Raw genomic sequence first — 13,872 nt, 5'->3', positions numbered from 1 at the left:
AAGTTTATGTTAATTTTGAAGTATTCCACAGTAGTACCTCTCCATAATGGAGGAAATAAATTAAATTTAGTTAATATAATAACTGTTCCCATTTGACATAAAATGCTTACTAAAAATACTGTATATTTATGTATCTCTTACTCTTCAAAAGTATTCAAACTTCAATGATTTCTAAATCTAAATGTAGCCACTAAGTAAAAATATGTTTAGTCAAAAATACTGTTTTTATAAATTTAATTTGATCTCAAAAATGTAAACAGTAACAGCATTAGAATATGAATTTATATATTACTTTAAGGATCCATGGTATAGAGTTCAGTTTCCATAATGATCCATTACATTTTATATTTAAAAATGATTTGCTTCTTTTTATGTTATATCTCAGAATATATTGATGGATTAGAAAATTTATAAAGTAAAGAAATACATCTTTATCGATGACTATATGTCAGAACTATGTGAAGTATTGATACTTAAGTAAGTAAATAACAAATAAAGTTGCTTTAATGTTTTAAGTTCCAAAAATTAGATATAATCATAGAAAAACAATTAAGTGTTCTATAGTACAAGTATACAATAATAATATTAAACATTTTCTAAAGATTGCAAACTGTACACACACGTCTAAGTCTACTTTCACCGAGAATCTATCCAAAATACAAAACATAAAGACATGCACATGTACACATTCAGATTCTGCATTCATATATACCCATGTTGAAAAGCAATAGCAGCTTCCTTTAACAGACATGCATTTTGAGAAATTCCTGGAAGCTTAAAGAAAAAAATTGGGGGTAGTGTGGCAGCTGAAAAAAACATTCCAGCTACAGGACAGACATAAAATATATGATAAAGTAGATTAAGGGTTTTAAATAAATTACTAAAATGCCAAAATCATGAGAAAAACCTTTACAGCCCCCCCCATAAAGGAAAGAAGGAAGGAAGGAAGAAAAAAGTAAAGACAAGGAAAGAAGAAAACAAAATGATCCTGAAGGTAATTTTCCTGACTATGCCTCACTTTTAGTGAGAAGGAAAACAACCTTCCGCTAATTGTGCTTAATACCATATTATGTATAGTATGATATAATACATAATATATATAGCATATAAACATATGAATAATACATAATAATTATGTATAATACTATAACAGCAAACTAGCCCAATGTGGAGGTCTGTGGCCCAAACATGTATAACATTCACTTATTCAAAATATTTATTGAGCAGTGACTTGGTCCAGGAACTGTCATAAATGTGCCACCTTCTAGTTATTCAAAAATCTTAAAGAAAAATTCATCTTATAGTGTTTCCACCTTGAAGTTCAGCATCTTCATGAGAGAGCAAAGCAAACACAAGTCTGATTTGGGGGAGTGTCTTATACTCAGGCCTCCAATTATTCTCACAGATAAAATTGCAGAGATTATAAGCCTACAGTGAAAAATGACAAGGTGCTTAAGGAGATATAAAAAGCAACACGGGAGAGGAGTTAGCAGAAAGAAGAGGAGGTGACTTAGATCTGCAAGGACCAGATATTTTTACTACCAGACACAAAATAAAAAGCTCAATACCTGACTTTTTAAGAAATAAAAGAGGGAAATTAAAGTAATGCAAGGAAAACAATACCATGAAAACTGAGTAGAGTGTTTTAAAATATAAGCAAACAGAATATCAAAAAATAAAAACATAATAATTTAAATTTTAAAAATGGACAAGTTAAACAGCAACTAGAGCAGTAAAGAGAATTAATGAACAGCATAATATATCTGAAGAAATTACTATGAATCAGGAGACAGGGAGATGCAAAAAGAGCTGAGAATATGAAGGATAAAATGAGGAAATTTTGTTTTGTGTAATAAATGTTTTAACAGGATCATATAGAGTGAACGTGGGAAAGCTATAATTTTTCCAGAATAGATAAAAAATGGAAGTCCTTCAAATAGAAAAGACCACTGGAAAAAAACTAAGCTAGATGAATGAAAATAATTCTATCCATAACACAGCACAGTGAAAAACCACCAGCCAACAAAGACAAAGGGAATTTCCTAAAAGAATCTGGAGAAGAAAGACAAGTTTCCTACTAAAGAAGAATTGGAGTTTAATGTTCAACACGAACAACAGGAAAACATGACAAAATGCTCAGAAAGACCTGGAAATCTTATTTGAAAAGACATAAAATGGATCATTATCTATCATATATAATTATCTCCTATAAATTGTTAAGTAAAAACAATCTGAAAAAAGTAAGGAAAGTATGTATCTTAGTGATTTAAAATAGATAAAATGTAAATGACAAATAATAGATTAAAAATTGTTAAAGAAGATGAAACAACAGTGATAAATGATAATTCTCGTTTATCAGATATATAACCAATTAAATTAATAATATTTAATTTTAATGATAATATTTAATGACATTTAATCACGATTTAATTTTAATGAGGGATTGAGGAAAGTAACAATCCAAAACTATTGAGGAGCTTAATTTTGTACCGGCTTTAATAACATATATATTAAAGTACAAATTTGGCATATTTATTTGACCCAACAAGTTTCACCTCTAGATATTTATTCTTCAAATATATTCAGAAGTGTTCACAAGACATTTGTACAGTGAATTCACTGCAGTATTTATAATTTGAAAAAATATATTGAAAATATACTGACAAATGTTTATCAATAGGGAAATGTTTAAATACATTTACACTAAGAACTTCTCCTATTAAAATGTCTAAGCTTTATCTATGTGTAATGACAATAAAAGATCACCAAGATATTTTGTAACTGAAAGTGAAGAAAAAATTGCAAGTCTTTTTTTGCTATAATTTTATTTAATAACAGTATTTATACATGATATCCATGGCAGAAGCTGGCTAGATTCACCAAGCTAGTTTTTCTGCCTTCCTGGGTACATGGCTAGATTTTTTTTTCCCCATGTTCCCTTGCAGTGGGTGACCAAGTCCTGGCCTATGGGTAGAGTGAAATGGTGTAAGATTCTCCGTGCTCCCTCTTCCCCCCTTGTTTATCCTGATTGCTATTTGGGTATTTGCACTTGACACTGAAGGCTACCTCAAAACCATAGGCTGAGAATCGTGAAGCTTATGTCACCCTGAACATCACTGAACGGCTGCAGGGAACAGAACTCCTGTTTCTACCTTTGCTGACTGAACTTTGTATGAACAAGAAATAAGCTTTTGTGTTGCTAGGCTACCAAGATTTCAAGGTGTATCCATTACAGGAGTTAGCATTACCCTTACCAATACAATTTCACTTGTTTAAAATCTGATAAAGAAAGAAAACTAAATTATATGTCCAAATAACTGGATATGTATTTGTACAAAATGGAACACAGATTAATTGTCTCTTGGGTTCAGATTGGCATTGGGTCTGGAGGAGAATATGAATGAAAACGCTCACTTTATGTACCTTTTGTGACACTAGTTATTTGGTGTTATTTCTTTAGGTAGATATGTGTATAATGTTGAAATTTAGTCTAGGGAAGAACCAAAGTAATTCTAAGACAACAATTTTGGAACTGTGTCCTAAGGAAGAAATAAGGTAAAAGTGTACTTCAGGGAAATCCTAAGCTATATGAAAAGCATAAATCATGGAATACTGAAAAAATTACACTAGAATGTGTTTAGAACATACATTGGACATATATTAAGGCACTGCAAACAGATAAAACTGAAAGGTAAATGGAACCAAATCATAGAAGAATATACACTTTCAGTTAGGATAATCTTTGGCATGGGAGTAACAAGAACAAGAACAGTGAGAAGGATGGATTAGAAAAAATAGGAACTAAAGTCAGAGGCACTGACAAAGAAATATGATCATAAAACTAACAAAAGGTAAAGAAGCTATTTTATTAGTTAAATAAAAAGGAAGAGTAGAATTTTAGATATGGAAGGCAAGAAAAAAATAAGAAATTCAGGGTTTTGATGACTCTGAATTTCCACATAGGGAGAAAGCATTCCTCTAAGTCTCATTCAGCTTTGGGCTCTAGAATCAGATCCTGCATGTACTCTGTGATCAAGAACAGCCCTCAGTAGGGCTGGCATGAGAAGGGAGAATCAGAATTTATCAAGGGGAGTCCAGCTTTTCAAAAATATCCACTGTAGATACTGAGAAACTGCTGTTTGGAATACCCTGGAGTAAAGTTTTTGCGTAACTCATGATGATGCTGTGAACATCATTATGTAAGAATGACTGGTCTCAAGAACCCTAACTATGAATATGTAAGAGCTAAAGAATAGAAGATTGTGAGGATGAGAAATGAATTCTTTTAGTGAGAAAAATTAGACAATGTGAAAACAAGACCTATTTAAATTACATTATTATGTTAATAGTGAATTAACTTGTCTTAAAATGTTAAATTTTATTCAATTAATTATTAGGATATAATTCTTGTTCTATTGCACAACGTTAAAGAAAGAGTAAAGCTTGGGGTTATGTTTGTTTAGATTGATTTTTCCATGTATAATTTGTTGCTCTGATATCTAATTCTTATTTTGAGTGGTAAATGAGATTTTTACATGTAATAACAGTAATTTCACATATTTCCTCTTTTAATATAATTATGCCAATTAAATACATTTTAAACAGCAAACACTTTTTTGTGTTGTTTTGCACTCAGATAAAATTATTTTAAAATTTATTAAATCAAACTAAAAACAACATAAATTTTAGAGCTAGTGAAAAATGATAATTTAAATAAAACTTTGAAGCCATATTTCAATAGGGCTCTATTTTATATTAAAAAACCTATTTGAAATTATGGTGTTCTCATGATTTTGAGAGTTAAAGTAGGAATTAAATTCTTCTTTGGATTTCTTCCTATTAGCCACCACCATTAAAAACATCACTAAGTATTCTTGGCTATCTGCCTGGGAATCAAAGTCCTAATCACTAAGAAACTCAACAGAAATAGGTATAGAGGTAGATATAGATATACATATACATATATACATATAGATATGGGCATAGTAAATACAAGCATGTGAATTTTGATAATACATAAGCAGAGAAATGGATGTATAGAAAGACTGAGTAAGCACTTTGAGTAACTTTTTCAGTACCTTACTCTCAAAGGGAGTACTGCTTACCTGGTCTGCCCAGGTGTGATCCAGGATAAAGTAAGAGATATTAGTTAAGCCTGTTCAGAAAACTACTTTTTGAAAAGACTATAGGGAATTCCTTGGCAGTCCAGTGGTTAGGACTCAACACTTCCACTGCTGGGGCCCTGGGTTCAATTCCTGGTTGGGGAACTAGTATCCCGCAAGCCACGCAGCGTGGCCATAAATAAATAAATAAATAAATAGTAACCTTTAAAAAAAATAAAAAGGGCTTTAAAAAGACTACAGGGCTTCCCTGGTGGCGCAGTGGTTGAGAATCTGCCTGCTAATGCAGGGGACACGGGTTCGAGCCCTGGTCTGGGAAGATCCCACATGCCACGGAGCAACTGGGCCCGTGAGCCACAATTACTGAGCCTGCACGTCTGGAGCCTGTGCTCCGCAACGGGAGAGGCCGCGATAGTGAGAGGCCCGCGCACCGCGATGAAGAGTGGCCCCCGCTTGCCGCAACTAGAGGAAGCCCTTGCACAGAAACGAAGACCCAACACAGCGAAAAAATGAATAAATAAATAAATAATAATTAAAGGTGCTAATAATTTAAAAAAAAAAAAAAAAAGACTACAAAGAGAATAGTTGAGGGAAATGAAGCTACACTTTGGAATAAATCATTACAGTTTACTAAGTGTTAATGTAAATAAATATATATCTGTGTTATATACATACAAAATTAAATGCACATAACTCTTCTAAGAATATATGATCCAGTGAGGATGTGGTGAAATTAGAATTCTCATATTTTGCTGGTAGGAATGGAAAGTGGTGCTGTTTCTTTGGAAAATAGTTCAGCTGTTGCTCAGAATGTTAAACATGGGATATATGATCAAGCAATTCTACTCCTAGTTATATACCCAAGAAAATGCAGAGAATAACTTGGACATGAATGTTCATAGTAGCCTTGTTCATAGTAGGCAAAAGTAAAAACAGCCCAAAATGACGATCAATTAATGAATGGATAAATAAAATGTCAATAATAAAAGGGAATAAAGTTCTTCTACATGCAAAAACATGGATGAACCTTAAAAACACTATGGTAAGTGATGAAGCCCAGCACAAAAGACCACATACTGTGTGATTCCATTTATATGATGTCCAAAATTGACAAATCTATAGAGACAGAAAGCAGGCTAAAGGTGGCTCTGATGGATATGGGATTTCTTTGGGGAATGACAAAATATAAAATTATACTGTGGTGATAGTTGCACAACTCTGGATCCACTAAAACTTGCATTTTAAATGGGTGCATTCTAGTTTGTAAATTATATCTTGATATAGCTATTAACATTAATTTATGATCTGGATAACAGGGGGAAAAACCTGAAATAGTTTAAATATATTAACTCCAAACTGATAGAATCAGTGGTGTATATCCAAACAATATAACACTTTGCAGCTTTTAAAAGGAAAATCAATAATTGTATTCACTGACAGTGCAGCCTGCTAAGCATAAGTTTTCGGTGAAAAAATAAAGAGCAGAATATTCTAGTAGTGAAAAGACAAAGCAGACTGGAATATGAGTGTTTATACTATAATTCTCACTTTTGTAAAAAAAAAAAAAAAATATCTATACATATTATTTGTAAATCAGCTTTTTTGTTGCCTAGGTTATAACACATTTATTTTACTGCTTTTAAAAATCTGTAATGATTTGAAAACTTTTCTTCCCCTTCACTATTAATAGCCACAAGGTCAAAATTTCTCTAGCTCAGTTTCTTTCTTTGAATACTTTATCATGATTTTAAAGATTCTCTTCTACTTGTGAGCGGGTCTTCCAGGATTTACACTTGTGAGCAAGCCCATTCCTCCTTCTAAGAAACTGAGGCCAGACAAGTGTCTGCTGACAAGAAGCAAACCCCTGGAGCTGCTGCCTGCCTCAGGGGATTCCGTAGAGCCCCTGGAGGAAAGGGGCAAAGAGTGAAGCGTCCTCTCCTCCACTGAGAGCTCCCCCCACCCCTGCCCCTGAGATTAGAAATCACCGTCACATCAAGGTGTCTTCCTCTAAGACCAGGCTTGATTTTGAATAAAATTAGCATATCTTATTTAATCATTAATTCATACAGAAAAAGACTCTTGAGTGCTTACTACTTGTTATAACAGTGACTGGTCCATCACTGTACTTTTGTCCGAAGTTATCCAAGAGGCAATCAAGCAGATTCTTCAGGCTTATTATTTTGGACTTATAGTAAATCAAGTATTTAGTTAGGAAAGACAAAGAAGTTCAATCTTTACAGTACTGTTTATTTTAAAAATAATTTTGAAAACCCTGAGCCTTGATTTAGTTCTGAGCTCTCATACATTCATGATTTTTAGAATTAAAAAGAACTATAATTTTAGTGCTCCTTTTTTACATTGCTAATTATATTAATATGACTGTCATCAGGTTGTGCTTAATAAACATCCACATGTACTTTATATTTTTAACCTTTTCTGTAAAAGTAAGTTAAAATTTAACAACCAGAGCAAATATTTTGTTTCTTTTAAAATATATAATAAATTAAACAAATTTTATTTATTTTAATTCTAAATTTTAAAATAGGAAAATTCATGGCATAATTTATAACTAGTGAAAAAATACTAAAAGTCAAGGACTATTAAGAATAATATATCAGATATAAAATTTGATCATAATAAGATAAAATGCATCTGGCTAATGCAGTTTTCAAATTTTGATTTATGATTCTGACATTTTAATTGATGGATCAATTGATAGTAATTACTTTTGTGTAATCAGTTAGCAACTGAAATGTGCAACACATTGATTTTTTCAGGTGAGACATGTGCTCCCTGAGCAGCTACAGTAGGAGAAAGAACTAGTGACATTTAATTCAGTCTAATTTATTCCTGAGAAAAATGTGATTGACTGCAGTTCATGAAGTTCACAGCAAGAGTTAGAGAAAATGGTGAAATCATTCAGAAACACTAAAACTAAAAATTAAATTAAAACAAGAAATGCTAAGTAATAAATCCCATATAATTCAAATTAGCATTGCCATTTAACTTGACGGAAGTTACCTTATAAGGACAAACATATTGCGAGTACAAATGGGGAGAACTACACTAATCCAATAGAATGAAATCAGAGAAAGTTGATTGTAAAGTTACATCAAAGCTCTTAGAATTTATATTATCTATAAAACTAAAGAGCTATGTAATGGAGTTATGAATTGACCCAAAGATAACCAAATTATTTTTACTTGCTATTTTTCTTGTGAGTGGAGTGGTACATTGCATATTTACAAAAATGATTCAAATTCATTTATAAAATATTTACTGGAGAGGTTACTTGGGAACAAGCATTGTTGTTAGGGATATGATGAAGAAAAGCACAGATTGCAGTCCAGAGCAGAGAGAAGAGAGTCAGGCTTCACAACTATAAAAATTAAAATATGGTTATGTCACATTAAAAAAATGCACAGCGTAAGAGCTGTGAGTTGAGCTTTCAGTGTCTTACTGAGGACTACAGCCTGGGAGGCAGACTCTCAGCAAGCTCTGAGAAACTGTTCAAAGAGGTAAGGGGGGAGCCAAGACATATATGTATTTTTCACTGGGAAAAAAATATGTTGTCAAACATCAGAAGATCACTGCTACTTACAAAGAACAGACACCTCAGATTAATGATTTTAGTGCTTTTCTGTGTATGGGAAGATGTAAGAATCCAGGCTCACTGAAATCTTTCCTTAGATGTGCATCCTAACTACCTAGGGACAGTATCCAAAGCACAGAATGCTTCCTGTTTTATCCATCCTGAATTCCCTGAAGGGGACAGTGTCAGTGGGCAACTGCAGTGGCGAATGGCTTGATCCTTGTAGAACTGGAAAACGGTCAACATGTTCTTTTCTTCACAGTTACAAACTATGATAAACAACATAAAGAAGAATTTCAGGTTGTAAAAGGACTGTAAAACAAAAGAAACTGACCTGCACATTAACATTATTTGGGTAAAATGTTTTTATGAATCATCTATTTCACTTTCCTCAGCTTTTTATTCCGGTAAGTTGACATATGAGTACAAAGTAGACACAAAAATAACTGTCTCTAATTGTCACTCAGACAATATTTTTGAAATGAGTTCTTTTACCAAGATTCTATCTTTATAACAATGTACAAAATATTTACTCAGATAGTTAAATTGTTGATTATTTTTATTGCAGCAATATTTTTTACATTTAAAAGATAACTCTCTTAATGATTTTGTGAAGTGAAAATTTCAATTTGAAAAAGAATAGATACATGTATATGGATAACTGAATCACTTTGTTGTATAACTGAAGGTAACACATCGTTAATCAACTATAATATAAAATAAAAAGTTAAAAAAAAATTCAAAAGCACTGCTTCTCAAACAACACAAAACACTCAGGAGAACAGTGAAGACATTAATTCAACAAATACTTAATAAAGTCTCTACTAAGAATAGGGAATTCTGACAAAATGAGGAATCTGTGTGTGGAAGAAAGATGGAAAAAATAGTGACTGGTGTACATACAACCTAGTAGAAGTATGTACATAAAATAATAATACTACAAGCAGGTGGGAAATATTCTAGCAGTGGTACAATGACATCATGGAATTGTAGAAAGGCGAGAAACATCAATTTCACCTTGGTGGGCTAAGAGCAACCAACAAGGCTATGTTGAGGAAATGATGGAGATCTTGACTTGGCACTTTAGATGAAATATACACAGGAATAGAGGAACAACAATGCGTAGAAAGTGGTTTGAACAAACTTCAAAAATTAGGAAAGCCCGGGTCTTTAAGGAATAGTAATCTCATTTGGTTTGAGAGAAGTTAAGGTACTTATCAGGAATCATGATAAAACAGGCTGGAAAGCAGAGAGGAATTCTATTATCAAGAGGCTTTGAATATAAAAGTAAGGAATTTCAATTTACAGTAATTCAAAGGAAATTGGTTTTTGTTCATTAGTTTTTAGGGAAGAAAAAATTAAACTGGCAGTAAAATTGGTGAAAAAAATGAGAGAGTCATTTGTAACATATCTCTTGGTTAACTGCTAAAATGAATGCAAGTGACTTTGAAAAATACATATTGCTAGCAATCAACCTAGAAATAATTCAAGTTCAAGCAGTTTTACCACTAAAATGTCACATGGCCTAAATTCTTCATCTTACGCTTACACGGTTTAGAAGAGCTGAAGAAGAACTATGTTTAGCCCAAATCTGAATTATTTTACGTTAGAGAACTGACTCTCAGTCTTGTGCAGGCTGATGCATTCAGGTTTCTCAGGACTTTGAGGACATTAATACGGCTTCTCAGAAGAAACAAGTAGATTGACTCCACGATTCCCCCACGGTCCCGTTTGCAATATTTATAAATCCTACAATTGTAGAACAAACGTGACAATTCTATGTGCCCTCAGCTGAACCTTGGATGACTATTGGTTTTATCTCCCTCTTATTTTAAACCAAAGTTTCTGTTATTTCTATTTAAGGTCCTGGCTCTTTTACTTATACTACTTTTTTCTGATCTGTTTATAAATCTAGATCCCAGGATTCTACGCCGCCAGCAACGTCCGCGTCTGTCGCTCCTCCTGGGGCCGCGGGAGGGGCCGGCTCCCCGGGGGCCTCGCTCGTCCCCCGCGCGGCTCCGGCCACGTGCCAGGGGCGCGTGTGTCACCACGGGGGCACCTGCCGCACCGTCCTCCTCCCGGGGGGCGTCTTCTCCTTCCAATGCGACTGTCCGCTCCATTTCACCGGCCGGTTCTGTGAACGAGGTAACCAATCTCCACTGTCCTCCTGTATTTCCTTTTTAAAACTTCTCCAGAGGGTGGAAAACAATAGAAACCTATCATAAACACATTGATGGCTATTAGCACAAACAAGAAACATCTGTATAATTGTATTTAAAAATGCATTCTGATAGAACATTTTCAGTTCAGTATGGCAGAGCCAACAACATATTTTTTTTTCATTAGAACTGCCATTCAGAGTATATTTGCAGTCGCCACACAACATAGGAGTTAAAATTCAAATGTAGTGTTGTTTAGGGAGTTTCTTTAAAGTTATAGCGCATCCATCCTTCGTCACCATAGAAACAATTAAGTTCTAATTAACATTATTTTTATTGCTTAATTGTTAATCAAATCGCTTTTTTATATTTCAAAAGCAGATCCCCATATTGAAGTTATTGTGGTGTTTAAGAAGAGCACATTATTTTTCTGATGCTTAAGAATATGGTTTTAGCCTTAATGAAGCTATTGATGAATCAAAAGAAAATTCCTCTTTTGTCAACATCTAATGGCCTCCTAAGAGTGTCTCAGTTAATTAAAGAAGTGCTGGGCAAGACAGCCAGAAATGCCCCGGGGCAGATGACTAACGCATTAGGTCCTAAGCAGCTGGCCTGTCTCTGCACTAAGCCTGGAGAGTGTCATTCTTTTCTATGTAAAATTGACCACTAGTTCTAAATTGGGGGAGGGGTAGGGATTACTACTGGGTGATGATTCAGATGGCAGAGAATTTCACTGCTTCTCCGAGATTGTGTTAAATAACTCCTTTTTAAAATACCAAAATGTGGGACGTCCAAAAGAGAATTCAAAGGTATACATATGTGTTATTCAGCTCTCCTTCCCAAACAATCTTGTGTGACTGCTATGAATGCTTTGCTGTTTAGCCAAGGAAGCAAGGAAGCACAGTCTAAAGCACAGAAATGGAAACATGGTCTATTTTCATGTTCATTGTAAAAACGTGTCCTTAAAGTCTATTTTTTAACTGTAAAATGGTTTTGAAGACACATCACTATTGCTTGATTTTTGAGTGAATATTTTATATGTCTGCAAAATACCATGAGACATGCATCTTTTGCTGCCTTCTGAGACCATTGGTATTACATACCGTGGGTGGACGTCTAGGGACATAATTTGGATGGTAAAGATCTTTTAGATCCACATGTAGAACTGAGAGGGATTTTTCTTTCTTTACTTTCATGGTAGGTAAAGCCTTAGCAAAATACCCTCCTTACCTTTCTTAAAATATACTCTGATATTTTAATTTTTTTTTTTTCAATCCGAATTTACTGACAGTGGTGAACTTGATGTTGTGAAAACCGGGGTCCTCAGTTACGGAGTGTGTCCCTTGTCCCCCATACGGACCAAACCACAAGTCTTTCCACTGAGCCTAAGTCCCCTCCTCGGACTCCTCACTCTGTGGCTTTAACACCTCACACAGTGACCCATACTTTCCTCCAGAAAAAGAGAAACCTGGGTTTACCTGGAGTTAAAGCCCAGGATTGACTGAGGTTTGTTTGGTGTTTGGGTGGCAGAATGTAGGACACTGACCTCAGGAAAAGAAGTGGGGAACTCGGCTCTATATTCACTTTTAGGAATATTTCACTTTTTCTAACATTATTAAGCACTTTCTACCTTCTATATTTTAACTGTTTTTCCTGTTGATTTTGTAGTATTTTTAAAACTAATAAATTGTATGATAACATGGTGCTAAAACCAGATAATCTACCACAGAATATTTATTTCTAAGTGTAAAGTAGTCAGAAAATGTGAACAAATAATCATTACCAATGAGACAATTGTTTTTTTTTGAAGAAACTTTAAGTCAGTTATATCTGAGGTGTATGATGCACTGAACAAAATTCATGCAGTAGGACTCTTTAGATTATTAGATATCATAGTATTACATGTGATTTTGTTGTTGTTCTTGCCTGTTGGGGAAATATTTCAGTATAAAACTTAGACTGTGATGAGATGTGCATTTTTAGAATTGAGAATATTATTTCTAATTGTAGAAGTTATACATTTTCCCTTGTTCAACTCTTTTTTTTTTCTTGAAGTATAGTTCATTTATAGTATTGTGTTGGTTTTAGGTGTACAGCATAGTGATTCCATTTTTTTTGCAGATTATACTCCATTATAGGTTATTATAAGATATTGTGTATAACTTCCTGTGCTATACTGTAAATCACTGTTCCTTTTATACATATTTATTTTTAACCATTTACCACCTAAATTCATGTTAAGTATCTTTCTTCTTTCAGTCATGAAGAAAGCCAAGAACAGGTCTGTGTTCTCAATCTAACGCTCTAAATATAAGTCATACTAGCATGCATCTTAGAATCCAGATCACAGATGATGACTATTGCCTAAGGCCCATGATTCAGGAATCTGGTACCATTACGAGGCTTTTTATATATAGCATTATCCAGGTTGGCCAGATGCACCATTTCTAAGTGTAGATTTCGATAAATAGTATCGTATGTCAGCGTCAAAGTATGTCAGTACCTGCTAAAAATATTGCTTTGGATACACAGTCTCTAAATCTCTCTCTCTCTGTCTCTGTTTCTCTCTCTCTATATATATATATATATCATATAATTTTATTTATTGAAGTATAATTGAGTTACAATGTCTTAGTTTCAGGTGTACAGCAAAGTGATTCAGTTTATATATATATATATATATATATACATATATATATATATATATATATGTATATATATATATAAATTTTAAGATTCTTTTCCCATATAGGTTATTACAAAATATTGAATATAGTTCCCTGTGCTATACAGTAGGTCCTTGTTGTTTATCTGTTTTATAGATAGTAGTGTGTATATGTTATTCCCAAATTCTTAATTTATCTCTCCCCCCCCCCAACCTCTCCCCTTTGTTAACCATAAGTTTGTTTCCTATGTCTTTGAGTCTGTTTCTGTTTTGTAAATAAGTTCATTTGTATCATATATTTTTTTAGTTTCCACATATAAGTGATAACATATCATA

At 33.5% G+C, this 13,872-nt stretch overlaps 1 protein-coding gene across 1 annotated transcript in view; it reads left to right on the top strand.

Annotated features, from left to right (window-relative positions):
- The window catches only part of EYS (eyes shut homolog), a 1,820,808-nt gene that overhangs the window by 1,246,112 nt on the left and 560,824 nt on the right, over positions 1 to 13,872 (top strand). The window contains exon 29 of the mRNA XM_068550856.1: positions 10,628 to 10,857. Within this exon, the coding sequence (XP_068406957.1) occupies positions 10,628 to 10,857 (230 nt within the window). The remainder of the gene's footprint in view (positions 1 to 10,627; positions 10,858 to 13,872) is intronic.

Source organism: Eschrichtius robustus, chromosome 9 (genome assembly GCF_028021215.1).
Source record: "Eschrichtius robustus isolate mEscRob2 chromosome 9, mEscRob2.pri, whole genome shotgun sequence".
NCBI classification, from domain to species: Eukaryota; Metazoa; Chordata; class Mammalia; order Artiodactyla; family Eschrichtiidae; genus Eschrichtius; species Eschrichtius robustus.
This window is presented reverse-complemented; position numbering and strand designations above follow the sequence as displayed.